This window comes from Zalophus californianus, chromosome 17, assembly GCF_009762305.2.
Source record: "Zalophus californianus isolate mZalCal1 chromosome 17, mZalCal1.pri.v2, whole genome shotgun sequence".
NCBI classification, from domain to species: domain Eukaryota; kingdom Metazoa; phylum Chordata; class Mammalia; order Carnivora; family Otariidae; genus Zalophus; species Zalophus californianus.
In genome coordinates this window covers 1,669,255-1,684,069 of record NC_045611.1, presented here as the reverse complement: position 1 = coordinate 1,684,069, position 14,815 = coordinate 1,669,255, and the positions used below count along the sequence as shown (strand labels likewise).

The window sequence follows — 14,815 nt, the reverse complement described above, 5'->3', positions numbered from 1 at the left end:
ACGTCGGTCAGAATGGCGACACAGAAGCAGCACCACCCCCGGGTGTTGGCAAGGATGGGGAGAAACTGCACCTCTCCTGTGCTGCTGGTGGGGATGGAGAACGGGGCAGCCGCTCCGGAAGAGTCTGGCAGGAGTGTGTAAGGCCAAACATGGGCGTACCATATGGCTCAGTAGTCCCGTTCTTGGGCACTTAGCCCAGAGAAATGAAAACATATGTTCACAAGCTCCACGTGGATGTCCGTGGCAGCGTTGTTTGTAATAACCCACACCTGCGAGTCACCCTGTGCCGTGGGAATGTCCTCAGCGGCAACCCAGAGGGGACTGACCTCGGGGATTCCGCCAAGCCCAGAAAGCCAGTCTCCAAGGTCATCCCGTCTCTAATGTTGCCCAAGTGTAAGAACCGTATTGGTGGAGGGCAGGTTAGCGGTTGCTGGGGGACAGGGATGAGGCTGGGAGGGCGGGCATGTCTAAAGGGGCAGCGCGAGGCTGCTCCTCAGCAGTGGCGGCGCGGGGACATGGGTTTGCGCATGGGGTTGATCCGCCCGCCCCCCCCCCCGCCCCCGACACAAGTGCATGCAGAGCCCGTGAAATCTGAGTAAGGACTGTCGTCTCGTTCACGGAGGTGTTCCGCTTTCCATACTGTACCGCAGGCTTCATAGGATGTCACCACCGGGGACACGGGACTGCGTATAGTACTTTTATTACTTCTGTAATTGTCTCAAAGCATAACCAATAGTGTGTGTGCGTGAGAGGGAGGGAGAGAGGAGGCACGACACAGCGAGCGAGGGACAGTAGACCCTCTAAGGATTTGGACTGCAGCTGGCTTACACAGCTGTGGGGGCAGCCAAGCACAGATGACGTCGAGGGCAGGTCGGCAGGAGGAGGGGGAGATCAGGGTCAGCTAGCAGGAGCCCCCCCTTGGCAAGTCCAAGACCAGGAAGGAAACCTCCACCCCTCACCTGATCAGGCCAGGCCCACCCAGGATAATCGCCCTCTTGGTTAATTTAAGGTCCTCCAGTTAGGACTATTTAATCACATCTGCAGAATCGCTTCATAGCACATGCAGATCAGTGTGACTGAATAATTGGAGTGTGATTCAGCCCAGGCAAGACGCTTATATTATTATGGCAATTTTCCCATATTAACCATTTCAATCTTATTTTCCTTAGTTTTTGAAAAATGAAATATTCTCGTATACAATTCGAGGTTGATATAAATGCATTGCATTAGTGGAAAGGGTGTGATTTCTGGCATATTAGAACGTTGATTCATTGCTTTCTCAGGTGTTTGCATTTTAATCTGAATACCGTCGTCTCTTTACAAGCACACCAATGAGCTTTCCACAGTTGAATTTCACCTTATTCCTTTGCTTTTTGAAAGTTCATCCCCTCCCTGAAGTTTACCGTGTCCACCGGCTGTGACCTGCTTCTGTGCAACAGGAACAGAGAGAGAAACTGAAGCTGAAAAATGTATTTCCGGTAGCCATGAGGTCCCAGGTGTTAAAAAAGGTGTTTTAGATTGAGTTCTCGTGACAGTTATTAGTACACAGTTGAACAAAACAGCATATGTGTGTTACTCCTGTAACTAATTCTTAATAATCCAGTATTGGGAATGTGTTCTTGAGACGGATGGGGCTTTAGTTTTGGTTAATTCTTGAATCCGCAGATGATTGTGACTTAGCACTTAACGTGAGACAAGGTTCAGCCTTGGTCCCACTTCCAGTGGTAGTTTTTTTATAGTTTTAAGTGCTGAGAAACTGGGTTCACATAAATAACTATGTGGGAGGAGAGGCGCCTCTCAGCTCCTCAGGTTGTGTCTAAGGTCTTTGTAAGCTGTCGTCAAAGATGGTTTTTGATGATCTCTGGGCTGAAAAGGTACCGAGTTGGTCTGTCTGTTTTGTTGGAAGCAGGACTGGTGAGCCGGTAGTGCCCTGGGGCGTTTTGGTGAGCAGCAGAGGCATTGGCTTTCTCATACGCAGCCTGGTGTCTCCGAGGGGCCCTGTGCTCTCCTGGGGGGCTTCTGTCCCGGATGGACGGCGCCCGTCTCTGTAGTTGCAGGGACAGCTCGTTTTATTTCAAGGTGGGAAAAGGGCTTTGTGAGAGGGAGTAAACACATTGACCAGGGTGCTCTCTCAAAGTGAAACCTTTTTAGGAAAGAGTACATTCTGCGAGGTGAGGATTTGGACATGGCGTTGCAGAGAACTGTCCGCGTCCAGGAACCCCCTGGGCGTCGTGGGGGACCCCGAGGGCTACTCATTTACCTTGAAGCTGATTGCTTCAGAACATTATTTCCTTGCCCTTAACAAGAATGGTTAGGGGGAAAAGGTCTATTTAGTCAAACAACTTTGCCAGATGGTGCCTGGATAAATTTTAATCTGTTCCCTTCAGGACTTCTGAGAACCCTTCATGTGCTGCCGCCTATGGTGGAGTCCCACTTGGGAACTGTTGTTAGCCCTCGAGTCGTCCTAGTTAGTTGCTCATGGAAGGAGAGGGCCGGAGAGGCACGTGTGTGGGATCCTGCGGGAGAGCAGGGCTCCACGGAATGTGCTGCAGGAAAAGAGCAAGTGCATAGGAACCATTAATCTCCTGTTTTGGATACGAGGGAAGCTGAAACCCTGAGAGCCTGCGTGTGCCCACAGTCCCAAGTCGTGGGTCATGACCTGGGTTTCTATGACACCTGTCCTAGGGATAGGCTGTAAGGACCTGCCGGCTTACTTTAGGTGTCAACAAAGAACAAGTAGAGTCACTGAAAAAAAATAATGCTTTTGAATGAAATGCCGTTGATTATGCTCTTATTTTAGAAAAACACCTCCTGGTTCTGATTCCCTTGGGCACATAACGGTGCTGTTTGTGCCCCTGATTTTGGGAGGGGGCATTTAACAGCCGCGTGGTGGTGACACTGGGCTACATTTTCCCACGTGCTTTTGATGACGTGAAGTCTTCTCACGTGAAAGCACTGTCCCGTTCCCCCCTACCCGCCCCCGCCCCCCGAGTTTTGAAACTCAAGAATGACTTCTTTGCGGGTAGTTTTACCGTGCATTTCCGGTGCTCCCCTTCCACCTCCTGACAAAGCATGCGCAGACTTGCCGGGGCCACAGCACCAGTGGCCAGACGCTGAGTGACCGCGCAGTCCGGGAGCACGTGCCCTGACGTAAGCTGTTGGCTGCTGCTTGTTGAAGCACACGGGCTGCCTCTCGGAGGGCCCCGTGTCGGAGGGCCCCGTGTCGGAGGGCCCCGTGTCGGAGGGCCCCGTGTCGGAGGGTCCCCGTGTCGGAGGTCCCCGTGTCGGAGGGCCCCGTGTCGGAGGGTCCCCGGGCAGGGCACCACCTGTCCGGGGCGGGTAGGGGCTCTGTCTGTTGTATAACCCTTTTCCTGCAAAGCGAAGAGCCAAGGCCCTTTCTCACGGTTCCTGCACTGCCCTGGGAGAAGCCGCAGGCGATACACGTTGTGTGGTTTTGCCCCTTTCCTTCCAGAGCTAATCTTGTGCAATGATGTTGACAAGTATGGTGCTTATGAAAGCCTCGATTTGCCATGTAGGAATTCTTTGGGATAGAATGAGTACAGATATGAAGCTGTGTTTCATGCAGACATAGGACTTCAGAAACCTTACTAACTGCGTAACACCCCGTGACCTCTCGCTCCTATCTGTGTGAAGGTGCAAATATTCCTACCTCAACTCAACTGAGAATACCAGCAGTGAGGGAAGGGAAACTCTCTCCTAAAAAAAAAAGAAAGAAAGGAAAACACCTCCAGTTTATTCTTTGCCCAGTGTAAACTGTCAATTAACTTTACACGCGACTTCTGCTTGGGGCCACCTCCCCTCCCTTAGAGCAGGTCATGGGGAGCGGACTGTATTGAATTACTCTTATGTACTCTTAAAGTGAATGTTGTTGTTTTAAGGTCTTCTTTTTCTTTGTGATTCTTTTGTTCCCTAGCGTCGTCCCCCAGACTACAGTAATACTCAACAATGATCGGCAGAACGCCATTGTAGCCAAGATGGACGACCCCTTGAGCGGCAGGGCACCGGATTCCCTGGAAAATATCATTAGCAAGTCAGTAGCCACAACACCAACCCCACCTTTCACTACCACTGCCACCGTGATGAGTCCCCTCGAGGACCAGTCAACGTTGCCCGCAGTTGTTTGTGGTAGGGGAGGGCTGAGTGGCGCTGCAGGCCCGCGCCCGACGTGCTAGCTGGAGAAGGTGACACGTCAGGGGGAGAGGCACTTGGAACTTCCGGTGCCCATGTGCTTTAGGGGGAGACGGCTGGAGGTTTTCCCAGTAGCCGCTGGGGCTCGTGTCCTCCTCCCTGACCACCCCGTCCTCACGTCTGTCTGTCTCTGTAGCAGCATGTCAAGTCAACAGACAGGCATTTTTAACTTTGCTGAGTGATGAGGGCGTTTCAAGGTGGTGGTGTTTTTCTCCCACCTTTTTCTTGGGAGACATGGTAAATGTAACCTTGGTCAGAAATAGGAGAGCATAAAGGCAGCGTGGGATGGTGAGGTCCGCTGCGGGCGGCCCTGCCCGGTGGTCTGGGCTCAGCTTTTCCTGGGAACGTGCCGGAGCGGGCTCTTTGGCCGCTTGTTTCCTTCAGTGTGTCCACAGAGTAGTTCTGTTTTGCCTTTTCTCTCAGTCCTTTCTGCAGAGTGTTCCTCCCCCGCTGTGTCCTGTCTCCTTCATTGTCCCAGCCCGGTCTTGAGGGGGCCCGCTGTGCCTCGCGCACGGCCTGCTGTGTCAGGTGTTGGGGGAGAGGCTGTCTGAGGAGATCTGGCCGGTGGAGGCGAGGCAGGGCTCGGCTGGAGGTCAGCTTGTCAGACTCTGGGCGTTTAGGAGCGAGGTCAGCTTGGGCAGGCTGCTGTGGAATCGAGTTCAGAAGGTGGAGCCCCCTCCCGGCGGCACGGCTGGGGTTGGAAGCACGTTTTGTCTCTGTAAACAGGGCAAGTGCGTTTCTTCCCCTTTCCCCGTGCCTACCAGGCCCCGTGAAGGGATGTTGAGAGGGCCGTGGAGGTCCCAGGTAGCATGTCTCCAGGTAATACACACAGATGTTTTGAGCCCTTTTTGGAGCTGGTGGCTTGTGTCTTGTTTCTCTGGCAGGGTCTTATCGCTCCACGTCAGGATCCCTCAGAGCGGTGAGACCATCCCCCAGGAAGTTCTTGGCTGGCTGTTTAGACCCACGGCAGTGTTTCTTGTCGGTGGGAAGAGTTGGGAGTGATAACTGCCGTTAACAAAGCTGACTCGCTTCCAGAAGGCCTAACAGTGTGGACTGGACGGGGTCAGTGGGAGACTCCAGGCTCGCTTCCCACTTCCTCTTAATCCGGTCTTTCCTCTGACATAGCCTCGGAGGCTACTCGAGTGCCCGCAAGTTGGCGGGATCGCCTCTGTGACCAGAGAGCTGCCTTCTAGGCCTTGAGTCCCAGTGGGTTGTGATTTTGCTTCTTTTGCGATATGCACATGTTGGTAAACTTCTCAATTTCGTGTGCTTTCCTTCAGCCCCGGACGTCCGGGCTGTTCGGTTGCTGTCAGTCTCAGTGGAGAGAGCCATGTGGGCAGCCGTGCGCTGCCGCTCCGGGCGCAGTTAGCTTCTCTGGTCACTGAAGGAGAGAGAAGAACGTGGCAGTGCCTGAGTGCTGTAGTGTCTGCCCGTCGTGCTGGTGCTCTCACAACATTGGCTGGTGTTTTTGTCTCCCGCTCAGCGCGGTGCCCGGGCGGCGGCAGAACACCATTGTGGTGAAGGTGCCGGGCCAAGACGACAGTCACAACGAGGACGGGGAGAGCGGCTCCGAGGCCAGCGACTCCGTCTCCAACTGCGGACAGTCAGGAAGTCAGAACATCGGCAACAACGTCACCCTCATCACCCTCAACTCGGAAGGTGCGCCTGCAGAGCTCCTTTCCTTTGCCTGAATGGCAGTAGGTACCGCTTTGTGTTTTGTCTTGTGTTTCTGCTTCTTAGGAAAGCGAGACGGTCCCTGCCTTCTGATGGTTCAGCTTCCGCGGCGGAGCCAAAGGGATCCAGGCTCGGTCGAAATGTACTTCGAATTTTGCACTTGGATCTTGTCCCAGGGCTGGTGGTGTGCAGTCTGATGCTCACGACGGAGGGCCGGGCTCCCAGCAGCCGCCACCCCAACCACCACGCTGCAGCCCCCGCGCAGCCGTCCTGTTTGTCGCTTTCAGCGCAGGGCTCAGTACGTTCCGTGAGCCGTCTCACACGGTATTTTTTTGTGTGAGGTGATTTTGCCTGACTGTAGGCTAACATGGATGTTCTGAGCACGTCTAGGGTGGGCCGGGCTCATGTGTGATACTTGGTAGGTTAGGGGCATTAAATGGATTTTTTTCTTTCTTTTTTTTTTTTTTTAAAGATTTTATTTATTTGAGAGAGAGAATGAGATAGAGCACGAGAGGGGGGAGGGTCAGAGGGAGAAGCAGACTCCCCGCGGAGCAGGGAGCCCGATGCGGGACTCGATCCCAGGACTCCAGGATCATGACCTGAGCCGAAGGCAGTCGCTTAACCAACTGAGCCACCCAGGCGCCCTATTAAATGAATTTTTGACTCAACATTTTTCAAGCTGTGATAGGTTTCTTGGGACGTAACCCCATCCTAAGTTGGCGAAGATCTGCAGATGTTTACTGTTTTTATTTTTATTTTATTTTTTTAAAGACTTTTTTTTCCCCAAGATTTTTATTTATTTATTTGACAGAGAGACTGTCTTTATTTGACATGACTGATGGACAGTACCTGTTGTTAGGAGAGAGGGAACACAAGCAGGGGGATCCAGAGAGGGAGAAGCAGGCTCCCGCCGAGCAGGGAGCCCGATGAGGGGCTCGATCCCAGGACCCTGTGACCATGACCTGAGCCGAAGGCGGACGCTTAACGACTGAGCCAACCAGGTGCCCCCGTTTACTGTTTTTAAAAAAGTGATAGAAGAAAGTGAGAACAACATGGCATTTCATGTCCAGAGATCTCTGTCAATCCTGCAGGCGTTTTCTGTGTGAACATAGGCACTGTGTGATTTCCGGTGCTTTCCTCCTCTGTGGCACGGGGACCTTTCATGTCCATGCACATCAGTCATATTCCAGAGGCCTTCTGACAACAGACTGTTGTGCTTTCGTAGCCGGTAGCCGGTCACTGCCTTCGACCAGAGGTGTCTCCACGTCCCTGCCGAGGGCCAGACCTAGGTGCTCAGGGGGGATCATTTCGCCTCCCCCGAGAGGCAGAGGGAGCCGCTTGGCTGTGCCTGGACGTGAGCCTGTTTCACCCACACTTAGCTTCCCGTCCCCTGCGTCTCCTGCCGGGGTCTGATGTCTGCTCTCGACTGGCCCTGCGCTGCAGAGCCGGCCTCACGTGCCTGGCACCTTTGTCTTGCCTTTACGGGCCAACTTAGGCTTCCCACGTGGCTTTCTACAGCGTCGACAGGAGGGGGGACAGAGGTGTTCAGTGCTGTGGTACCAACTTCAAAAGCCTGGGTTTCGTATTCTAGTAAACTTGTAAGGTTTTCTGGTTTTGGGTCTGAGTTGTTGATTTTTACTAAAAGAGCTGTTTAGATTCCTAAAGACATGATGTAGATTTACTGAGCAAAGAAGGATTTTTCTGTTAGACCAGTTACCATAACTGAAACATTGAAAACTGTTTTTCTCAAAGTTTTGCTCATGTCTGACATAATTTGCTAGAATGGGGACAGCAGAGCAGGAGCGGGGAGAGAAACAGAGCTTAGGCACAGCCTTTCTTCAAAACTGAGATCTAATTTAAATACCGTAAGGTTGACCATTGTAAAGCATACCATTCAGTGGTGTTTAGTACGTTCGCACAGTTGTGTAGACATCATCCAGTCTGATTCTAGAACATTCTGTCACCCTGGAAAGAAGCCCCACCAGAGTCACTGCCCATCGTCCCTGGGAACCACCGGTCCACTTTCCGTCTCTGGAATGACCTGCTGCAGGCACTTCCCACATGGGGGAGTGTGGAGAGAGCGCCAGCACGTCACCCCTTCCATCGCCGAGTCCTGCTCCATCGTGTGTGGACCATGTTCATCTGTCGGTGGACACTTGGGGTGCTTCCAGTTTCTCACTGTGATGACCATGCCTGTCCAGGGGTTGGCGAGAACCCGTGTTTTTCGTTTCTCTTGGTAGGCACCCAGGAGTGGAATCGCTTCATTTTTTTACACATTAAATTTGAGGACAAGAGGGATGCCCCGATCCCAACTGTTGGATATTTAACGTCCATGGTAGAGATGGTGCCTGCGGCGATTTCGGAGAACTGATTGCTCTGTCTGTCCACATGGATTCTGGGTCGATACCCACGTGGGTATGGCCAGCCACTTAAGGTCTGATGTTTGTTTGGTTTAAACTGCACCCGCTGAGGAGAGCGTAGTACTCGATAATTCTGGGAGTTTCTCGGGTTATCTTAAAAACAAAATATTTCATCTTTTTAAGTGTATTTGATGTGATTAATGTGAAAAATATTTCATTAGGGGAAACTGCAGAATGCTGCTAAATGAACACAGAAAAAGAGATCAAACTTCGAGCTTATAACATCTGGGGGAGAAAATAGATTTTCTTTCTGAGTCTGAGTTCTTGACGAGCCAACACACTTTGTGGGAAGCATTACTCTCTAGGGGATTGTGTCCCTTGGACATGACTGATGGACAGTACCTGTTGTTAGGATTGGGACAAACGAGGGGCACCTGGGTGGCTCAGGTCATGGTCCCGGGGTCCTGAGATTGAGCCCCACGTCGGGCTCCCTGCTCAGTGGGGAGCTGCTTCTCCCTCTCCCTCTGCCCCTGCTCATGTGCTCTCTCCCTCTCTCTCAGATAAATAAATAAAACCTTAAAAAAAACGACTGGGGCAAACTAGAGAAATTTTTCTGATACTGAATTTTACTTTACTTTGAAGAAGAGATCATAATTGAGGACCATTCTGCTTGACCGTTGCATTAGGAGAAAGCGTGCTGTGATGTGTGCCTTCTGCTGACTCTGCCCTGGGAGGGGCCCCCCAGCAGTCTGACTTCTTACCATGGTTGGCGCCCGAGGGCACGGAGGCAGACGGGGTCCTTGTGAAGTGGCTGCCATGTACGGACATGCTGGGGAGAAAGCTCACCATCAGTGTCTCTGTATTAGATTTACCATCGACCTGTAGTGGCGTCTCGTGTTAAAACCTTCTCTGAGATGGATGAACAACCTTCCCTGCCATGGCCGCCCCACGACGGGCTCAGCTGGAGAGACTGTCCGGTCAGCTAGTTCATATCAGAGAGGCTCTATTAACACGCAGAACTCTAAAGGGCCGTGGGCTCGGCGTTGCGTGGAGTTGTTGAGTTCCTGATAATGGCCCAGAGCTGCGAGGAGACAGATTGCTCTTAGAAAAGTATTTAAGTGCCTGCAGTTTTAAAAACCACAGGTTTCAAAGTGGTTATTTCTTAAGAATTCCAAATGGTTTGCATGAATTGATGTGTTGGTGTATATCAGTTTGGAGTCCCATTATTTACTGCAAGGCACCATATCTTTACTTTTTATTTTTTTTAGTTTTTTAAGAGAGAGCAAGTAAGCACATGGTGGGGGGAGGGGAGGGGCAGAGGGAGAGAGAATCTCAAGCAAATTCCCCGCCGAGCAGGGAGCCCGACGCAGGGCTCCATCCCAGGACCCTGGGATCGTGACCTGAGCCGAAGGCAGACACTTCACCGACTGAGCCACCCAGGCGTCCCTAACGTAAATTCTTTATGTTGTCATATCATTAAAAAACATTTTATTGGTGATCATGAATGGGCTCCTGAAAAGAGTGGGGTTACAGACAGGTTAGTGCCCAGTGAAGGCCAAGTGGGTGAAGACAGACTGGTGGAAGAACGTGACGGGTCAGGGGGACGGTCTGCGAGGCGGTGCCAGTGCTGGAGTTCTGGAAGGGGCAGCGTGTGACACGGATGAGGGCCACCCTGTCTGTGCCCCGTGCTTCCCACTCATTTGTGCCAAGGAGGATGTCCTTGGCCTCTTGCTGTAGTCACGGTTGAGGTCGTGATGACTCGCGCTAAGGAGGGTGGCCTGGCCTGAGTCGGTGGCCTTGCCCCTCAGTCGGTGGTGGGCTCACGTGGTTTCTGTGGAATGTGCTTAGAGTTGCGGGGAAAAGACTTGGCTCCAGTACCAGAGACCGTTTGTTTTTTCCCTTTTCCTTATGATCCTATATGTAACTCAATCCTCTTGAATTGCCCTTTTAAATACCCCAAATTATCAATCTGTTCATAGCTTACAGATGTCACATCATTGCCAAATAAGCACGGTTGTTTGGGCTGCGGGCACACAGCTTAATTGTGTCTAATCCCAGAAAGGGGGGCTGTCCAGTTTTTTATGTCGGTCTGAGGGTCGAGTGTTGTCCACACTCATTTCAGGCGACACGCGTGAATAAGGGGCACAATCAATGTGTTGTAAGGGTCCTGTGTGATCTGGGGCTGGGGGTGGCCAGCCCAGCAGGGCCTGTTTTGGAAAGCCGTGGTCAGCTCGTTCCCAAGGCTGCCCTCCGTGAGCATAGCCAGAGCCCCTCGTTCCCCTAGCCCGTGGGCCCCCGTGTCCTTGCCGCCCTCACTCCGCAGGCCATGGAGAAGTTCACAGCTTCTTACTGGCCTTATCTTTTGACTCGAGAAGCTAATGATGTTTGCTCCTGGAATGGTCTGGTTTAGGAGGGGGATGCAGGAAGCTGGATGCCCCGCGGAGTGAGGGCCAGAGGAGAGGTGTGAGCATTGGGCTCCTGGAGCCTCTGGAGGGGTGGTTGGCACTCAGGTTATAAAAACCTCTGGGCGATGTCGGAGCTGGGCAGCACAGTATAGCAATGGGCCTGGACATGGTTCTAATACCATTTTGGAAGAAACTCCGTGTATTCCCGCTGATCCCACACATTTCCTAAGGTAACTTCTGTGACTGTGACCAGGCCCCAGAGCCTCTGAAAGCAAGAGTGGACAGCATGGTCCTGGAGCTTCAGAGCCCAGGGTGCACTGGGGCAAATGCCAGAGGCTTCCCGGCAACTTTTTCTACTTGGTCCTTTTTAAGGCTTCAGCTTGGGTGCCGGGCCGGGGTGTGCACTGGGACATGTGGGGGGCACGGCCCCATCTGTGGCATCAGCTCTGAGGGCACAGGCTGCTGCCCAGGGTCTCACAAAACCCACGTCAGGGTGTTGCCTGTGCTCTGGGGACGGGCCTGCTGCTGAGCTTGGATAGCAGAGAAACGTAGAAGCAGAAGAATTGTGCACCCAAGTTAAACTTCAGTCCCTACCGCCGTCAGACGTGCAGAAGGGTAGGGGGTGACTGGGGCAGGATGGGATTGTGGGGTCCAGACACAGTGAGGCTGTAGTGTCTGTCTTCCCAGTCACGGGGAACTCGGCCTCATGGCCGACACACGGACTGCTTCAGGGATGCTCGAGTAGAATCGTTTTTTCACTTTAAGAAAGGTTCGAGTGTCTGGTAAAAATTTTTATAATAGAATTGTTGACTTCCCACTCAACAACAAAAAAACCCCCCAAAATTGTCCATTCCAAAAAAGCATTTTGAAAGAAAATGGTAGAAGGTACCATTTCTAAATCGAAATCTCTGTAATTTGTAGTTTGTGGAATGTCAGTTTCACAGATTTGAAATTCTCCAGTTCGGTTTCGCATGACCATAGAACCCCGGGTTTTGCAGGAAGGGTGACCTGTTGGGGCCGCCTGGCACCCACGGCCGTCCTCTGTGCGCGTGGCCGTTCGCACTGTTCGGGGTCTGCTGTGGCTCCCCCCTCTCTTTAGATCTTTGTGGCCCCTCTTCTCACGCCAAGTGTTCATTAGACATCCACTGACTAGCGGTGGGGATCAAGATGCTTTTGAAACATCTGTATGTGCTGTTCATAGAAGTTTAGCAGATGGCCACAGCTGACAAGTTGTGACAAGTGTTGCTTTCTTTTTATGTCAGAATAGGCTCCAGGATCCTGGACTATCCTGGCACACGATTCTTTTATGGGACAGATAATTCTAGGTAGCACAACGATCAACTGTTCCATGTATAGGGGCGCCCGGGGGACTCCATCGGTGAGGCATCTGCCTGCGGCTCAGGTCAGGGTCCCAGGGTCCTGGGATCGAGCCCCGTGTCGGGCTCCCTGCTCGGCGGGGAGCCTGCTTCTCCCTCTCCTTCTGCTGCTCCCCCTGCTTGTGCGCATGTGTGCGCGTGCGCGCTCTCTTTAATACATAAAATCTTAAAAAAAAAAAAACTGTTCCATGTGTTACACACAGAATTCTTTTTTTTTTAATTTTATTTATTTGAGAGAGAATGAGTGCACGCGTGTGTGCACATACACAGACACATGCACACACACATGACGGAGGGCAGGGGAAAGGGCAGAGGCAGAGGGAGAAAGAAACTCCAGCAGATTCTTTGCTGAGCATGGAGCCCGCTGTGGGGCTCGATCTCACGACCCTGAGATCATGACCTGAGCCGAAACCAAGAGTCGGATGCTCGACCGACTGAGCCACCCAGGTGCCCCCCACACAGAATTCTTGCTCTTTGCCTCAGGTGGAAGACATCCATTATCTGCTGGTGTAGTCAGTCCTTGTCCTGGGCCTGGAGACACTGAGTCATGGTGCACGTGTAAGGTGATGTGGCCTGAAGGCTGCCAGGGGCTGGCCCACGTTTGCCCGCTCTGTGAATTCTGTAGGGATTTACCCTGCAGTACCATTCCTGTTGGGAGCCATTTCTTCCATTTTATGCAGTATATTGCTTTTGAAATTGATCAACGGTTTGGGCAACTTTTACAAAAGCCAGATGAAAGTTAATTTTTGGTATAGATGGAAAATACAGCCCGACACCGGTTATGCCCGTGAATCTGTTCTCTGAAGACTTTGCCGGAGATGGCAGAAGGCACCCTTGAACGAGCTTGACCGTGAAGTTTGCTGTGTTGTGGATGTGGCACCGTGTTCTGAGTCTTTGAACCAGCCTGGAGCCCTAGTGGGTCAGAGAGTGTTGGCTTCTTTCGGTTTGTTCCCTGCTCACCTCTCATGACTGTGGAGAGCTGAGTACCTGGAATGTCAGTACCAGCCAGCAGAGACATGCTGTGATGGGCGGCGCAGTGGGCGTGTGTGGGGCCCCTGGGAGCAGAGTGGGGACCCACACGCCTGTCTGAGCAGCACGTTCCAGGGAGCCCTTCCCTCCCTCGGAGCTACGGACACAGGGGATGCTGTGACTGAGACGTTTCTCGTGGCTGGTGGGTAGGACCCCATGGGCAAAGCCTTGTCATCTTTGGAAAGAGACGAGACGGTGAGTTAGGCTTGGTTGGAGCAACGTGGCATCTGGAGTAGCCGCTAGCCTGCCAGACTGTCCCCCTTGCCACTCTGAGGTCACGCACAGGTGTGTGCGGCAGCGCCGTGAGTCGTGACGCCCCTGGTCGGAGGAGGCTGAGCAGGGAGCCCCCGAGCTGCAGTTTGGCCTGTGAAGTCGTGGCACATGGTTGGTGCTGAGTTCTTGCTGTCTGGGAAGAGAGATTTGTGTGAGCCTGGGCCCTGGGCCTGTCGCTGTCCAAGGGATTGTGTGTTGTGGTCTCGGGCACATCTGCCTCCGTGTGTGCCGGTAAGTGTTGAGGGGGCGTAGGACACCGGTGGCCCATCTCCGTTTACTGTCGCAGGCATGCCAGCCTGCCTGCCACTTTCTTCTTGCTGCTCTCCTCTGCTCCTGTCATCTTCCTGGTGCTGAAATAGACCCTCAGAACGGATAGTTGTATGAAAGGGTTTCCAGGGTAAGAAAACTCAAGTTACTGCTAAAGGGCCTTTTTTAAGTTTTTCAGAAGTGCTAGTTAATTTCATTGAAGGTTTAAATAATTGGAGTAGAAGGTAAGTTTATTGTTCTTACAATCTGGTAGTTTTTATTTATTTATTTATTTATTTAAAAGATTTTATTTATTTTATTTGAGAGAGAGAATGAGAGAGAGAGAGAGCACATGAGCGGGGAGGGTCAGAGGGAGAAGCAGACTCCCTGCCGAGCAGGGAGCCCAATGCGGGACTCAATCCCGGGACTCCAGGATCATGACCTGAGCCGAAGGCAGTCGCCCAACCAACTGAGCCACCCAGGTGCCCAACAATCTGGTAGTTTTTAAATAAGGCCAGTAGAGTCTGTCTATGATGTCAGATGCCCAAACTGACCAAGCTATTTTAGTAAAATAAATAACATGCTTTTTGAATGGTCAAAAGGTGAATTTCTCAAATATTTATGTGGGAAGGTGTTTCATTTTGTTTCCCACTTAAAAGACATGATTCATTGTCGCTGGTAAGAAGCTGGAGGCCAGCTTGGGTTCTTGCTCCCCAGTTGGAAGTGAGTTGGGGCTGAGTCTATCCAAGGAAAGCAGGCCAGAACAGGCAGGTCAGCCACACGGTCCTGTGCAGGACGGGTGCCTGAGTGTCTCTGGCGGTCCTGTCGTCTTGCCTCAGGGTCGTGGAGGCGCTGCATGTCCGTCTCCTGCCAGACCGCAGATGGCAATGGCGAAGCCCTGGTCCCCTCTCCCACTGGGACGGGTCCCCTACTTCCATTGCAATGATTTTCCATCTCTTTGTTGGTCACCGTTACTCAGGCTGTGGTTCTTGTCCTCACTTGACTTCTTGCTCTGGAGATGAGCGCACACCTGTCACTCACAGGGCATCTAGGGACTAATCAGTTGTAAACAGGTCAGAAAATGCCTTGTAAAATTTTGAAATGTTTCACTGGAATAAAATTTCTGGATAATTTCCCATGTTCCCGGAGAAATTTAAACCATTATTTTCAGGAGTGATAAGGAGGTGGAGGATAAGGAAAGTTAATTTTTAGACTAATGTACTTTTTGGGGGGAGCAGCATCT

General features: G+C 52.0%; 1 protein-coding gene across 7 annotated transcripts in view; it reads left to right on the top strand.

The window, feature by feature from the left end:
* The window catches only part of LOC113936394 (BTG3 associated nuclear protein), a 129,995-nt gene that overhangs the window by 45,646 nt on the left and 69,534 nt on the right, over positions 1 to 14,815 (top strand). For 5 of the 7 annotated variants that reach the window (XM_027619504.2, XM_027619501.2, XM_027619502.2 and 2 more), the window contains exons 5-6: positions 3,935 to 4,051; positions 5,693 to 5,868. In XM_027619504.2, the coding sequence (XP_027475305.2) occupies positions 3,935 to 4,051; positions 5,693 to 5,868 (293 nt within the window). The remainder of the gene's footprint in view (positions 1 to 3,934; positions 4,052 to 5,692; positions 5,869 to 14,815) is intronic. The other 2 variants (XM_027619506.2, XM_027619507.2) reach the window with 1 other exon arrangement.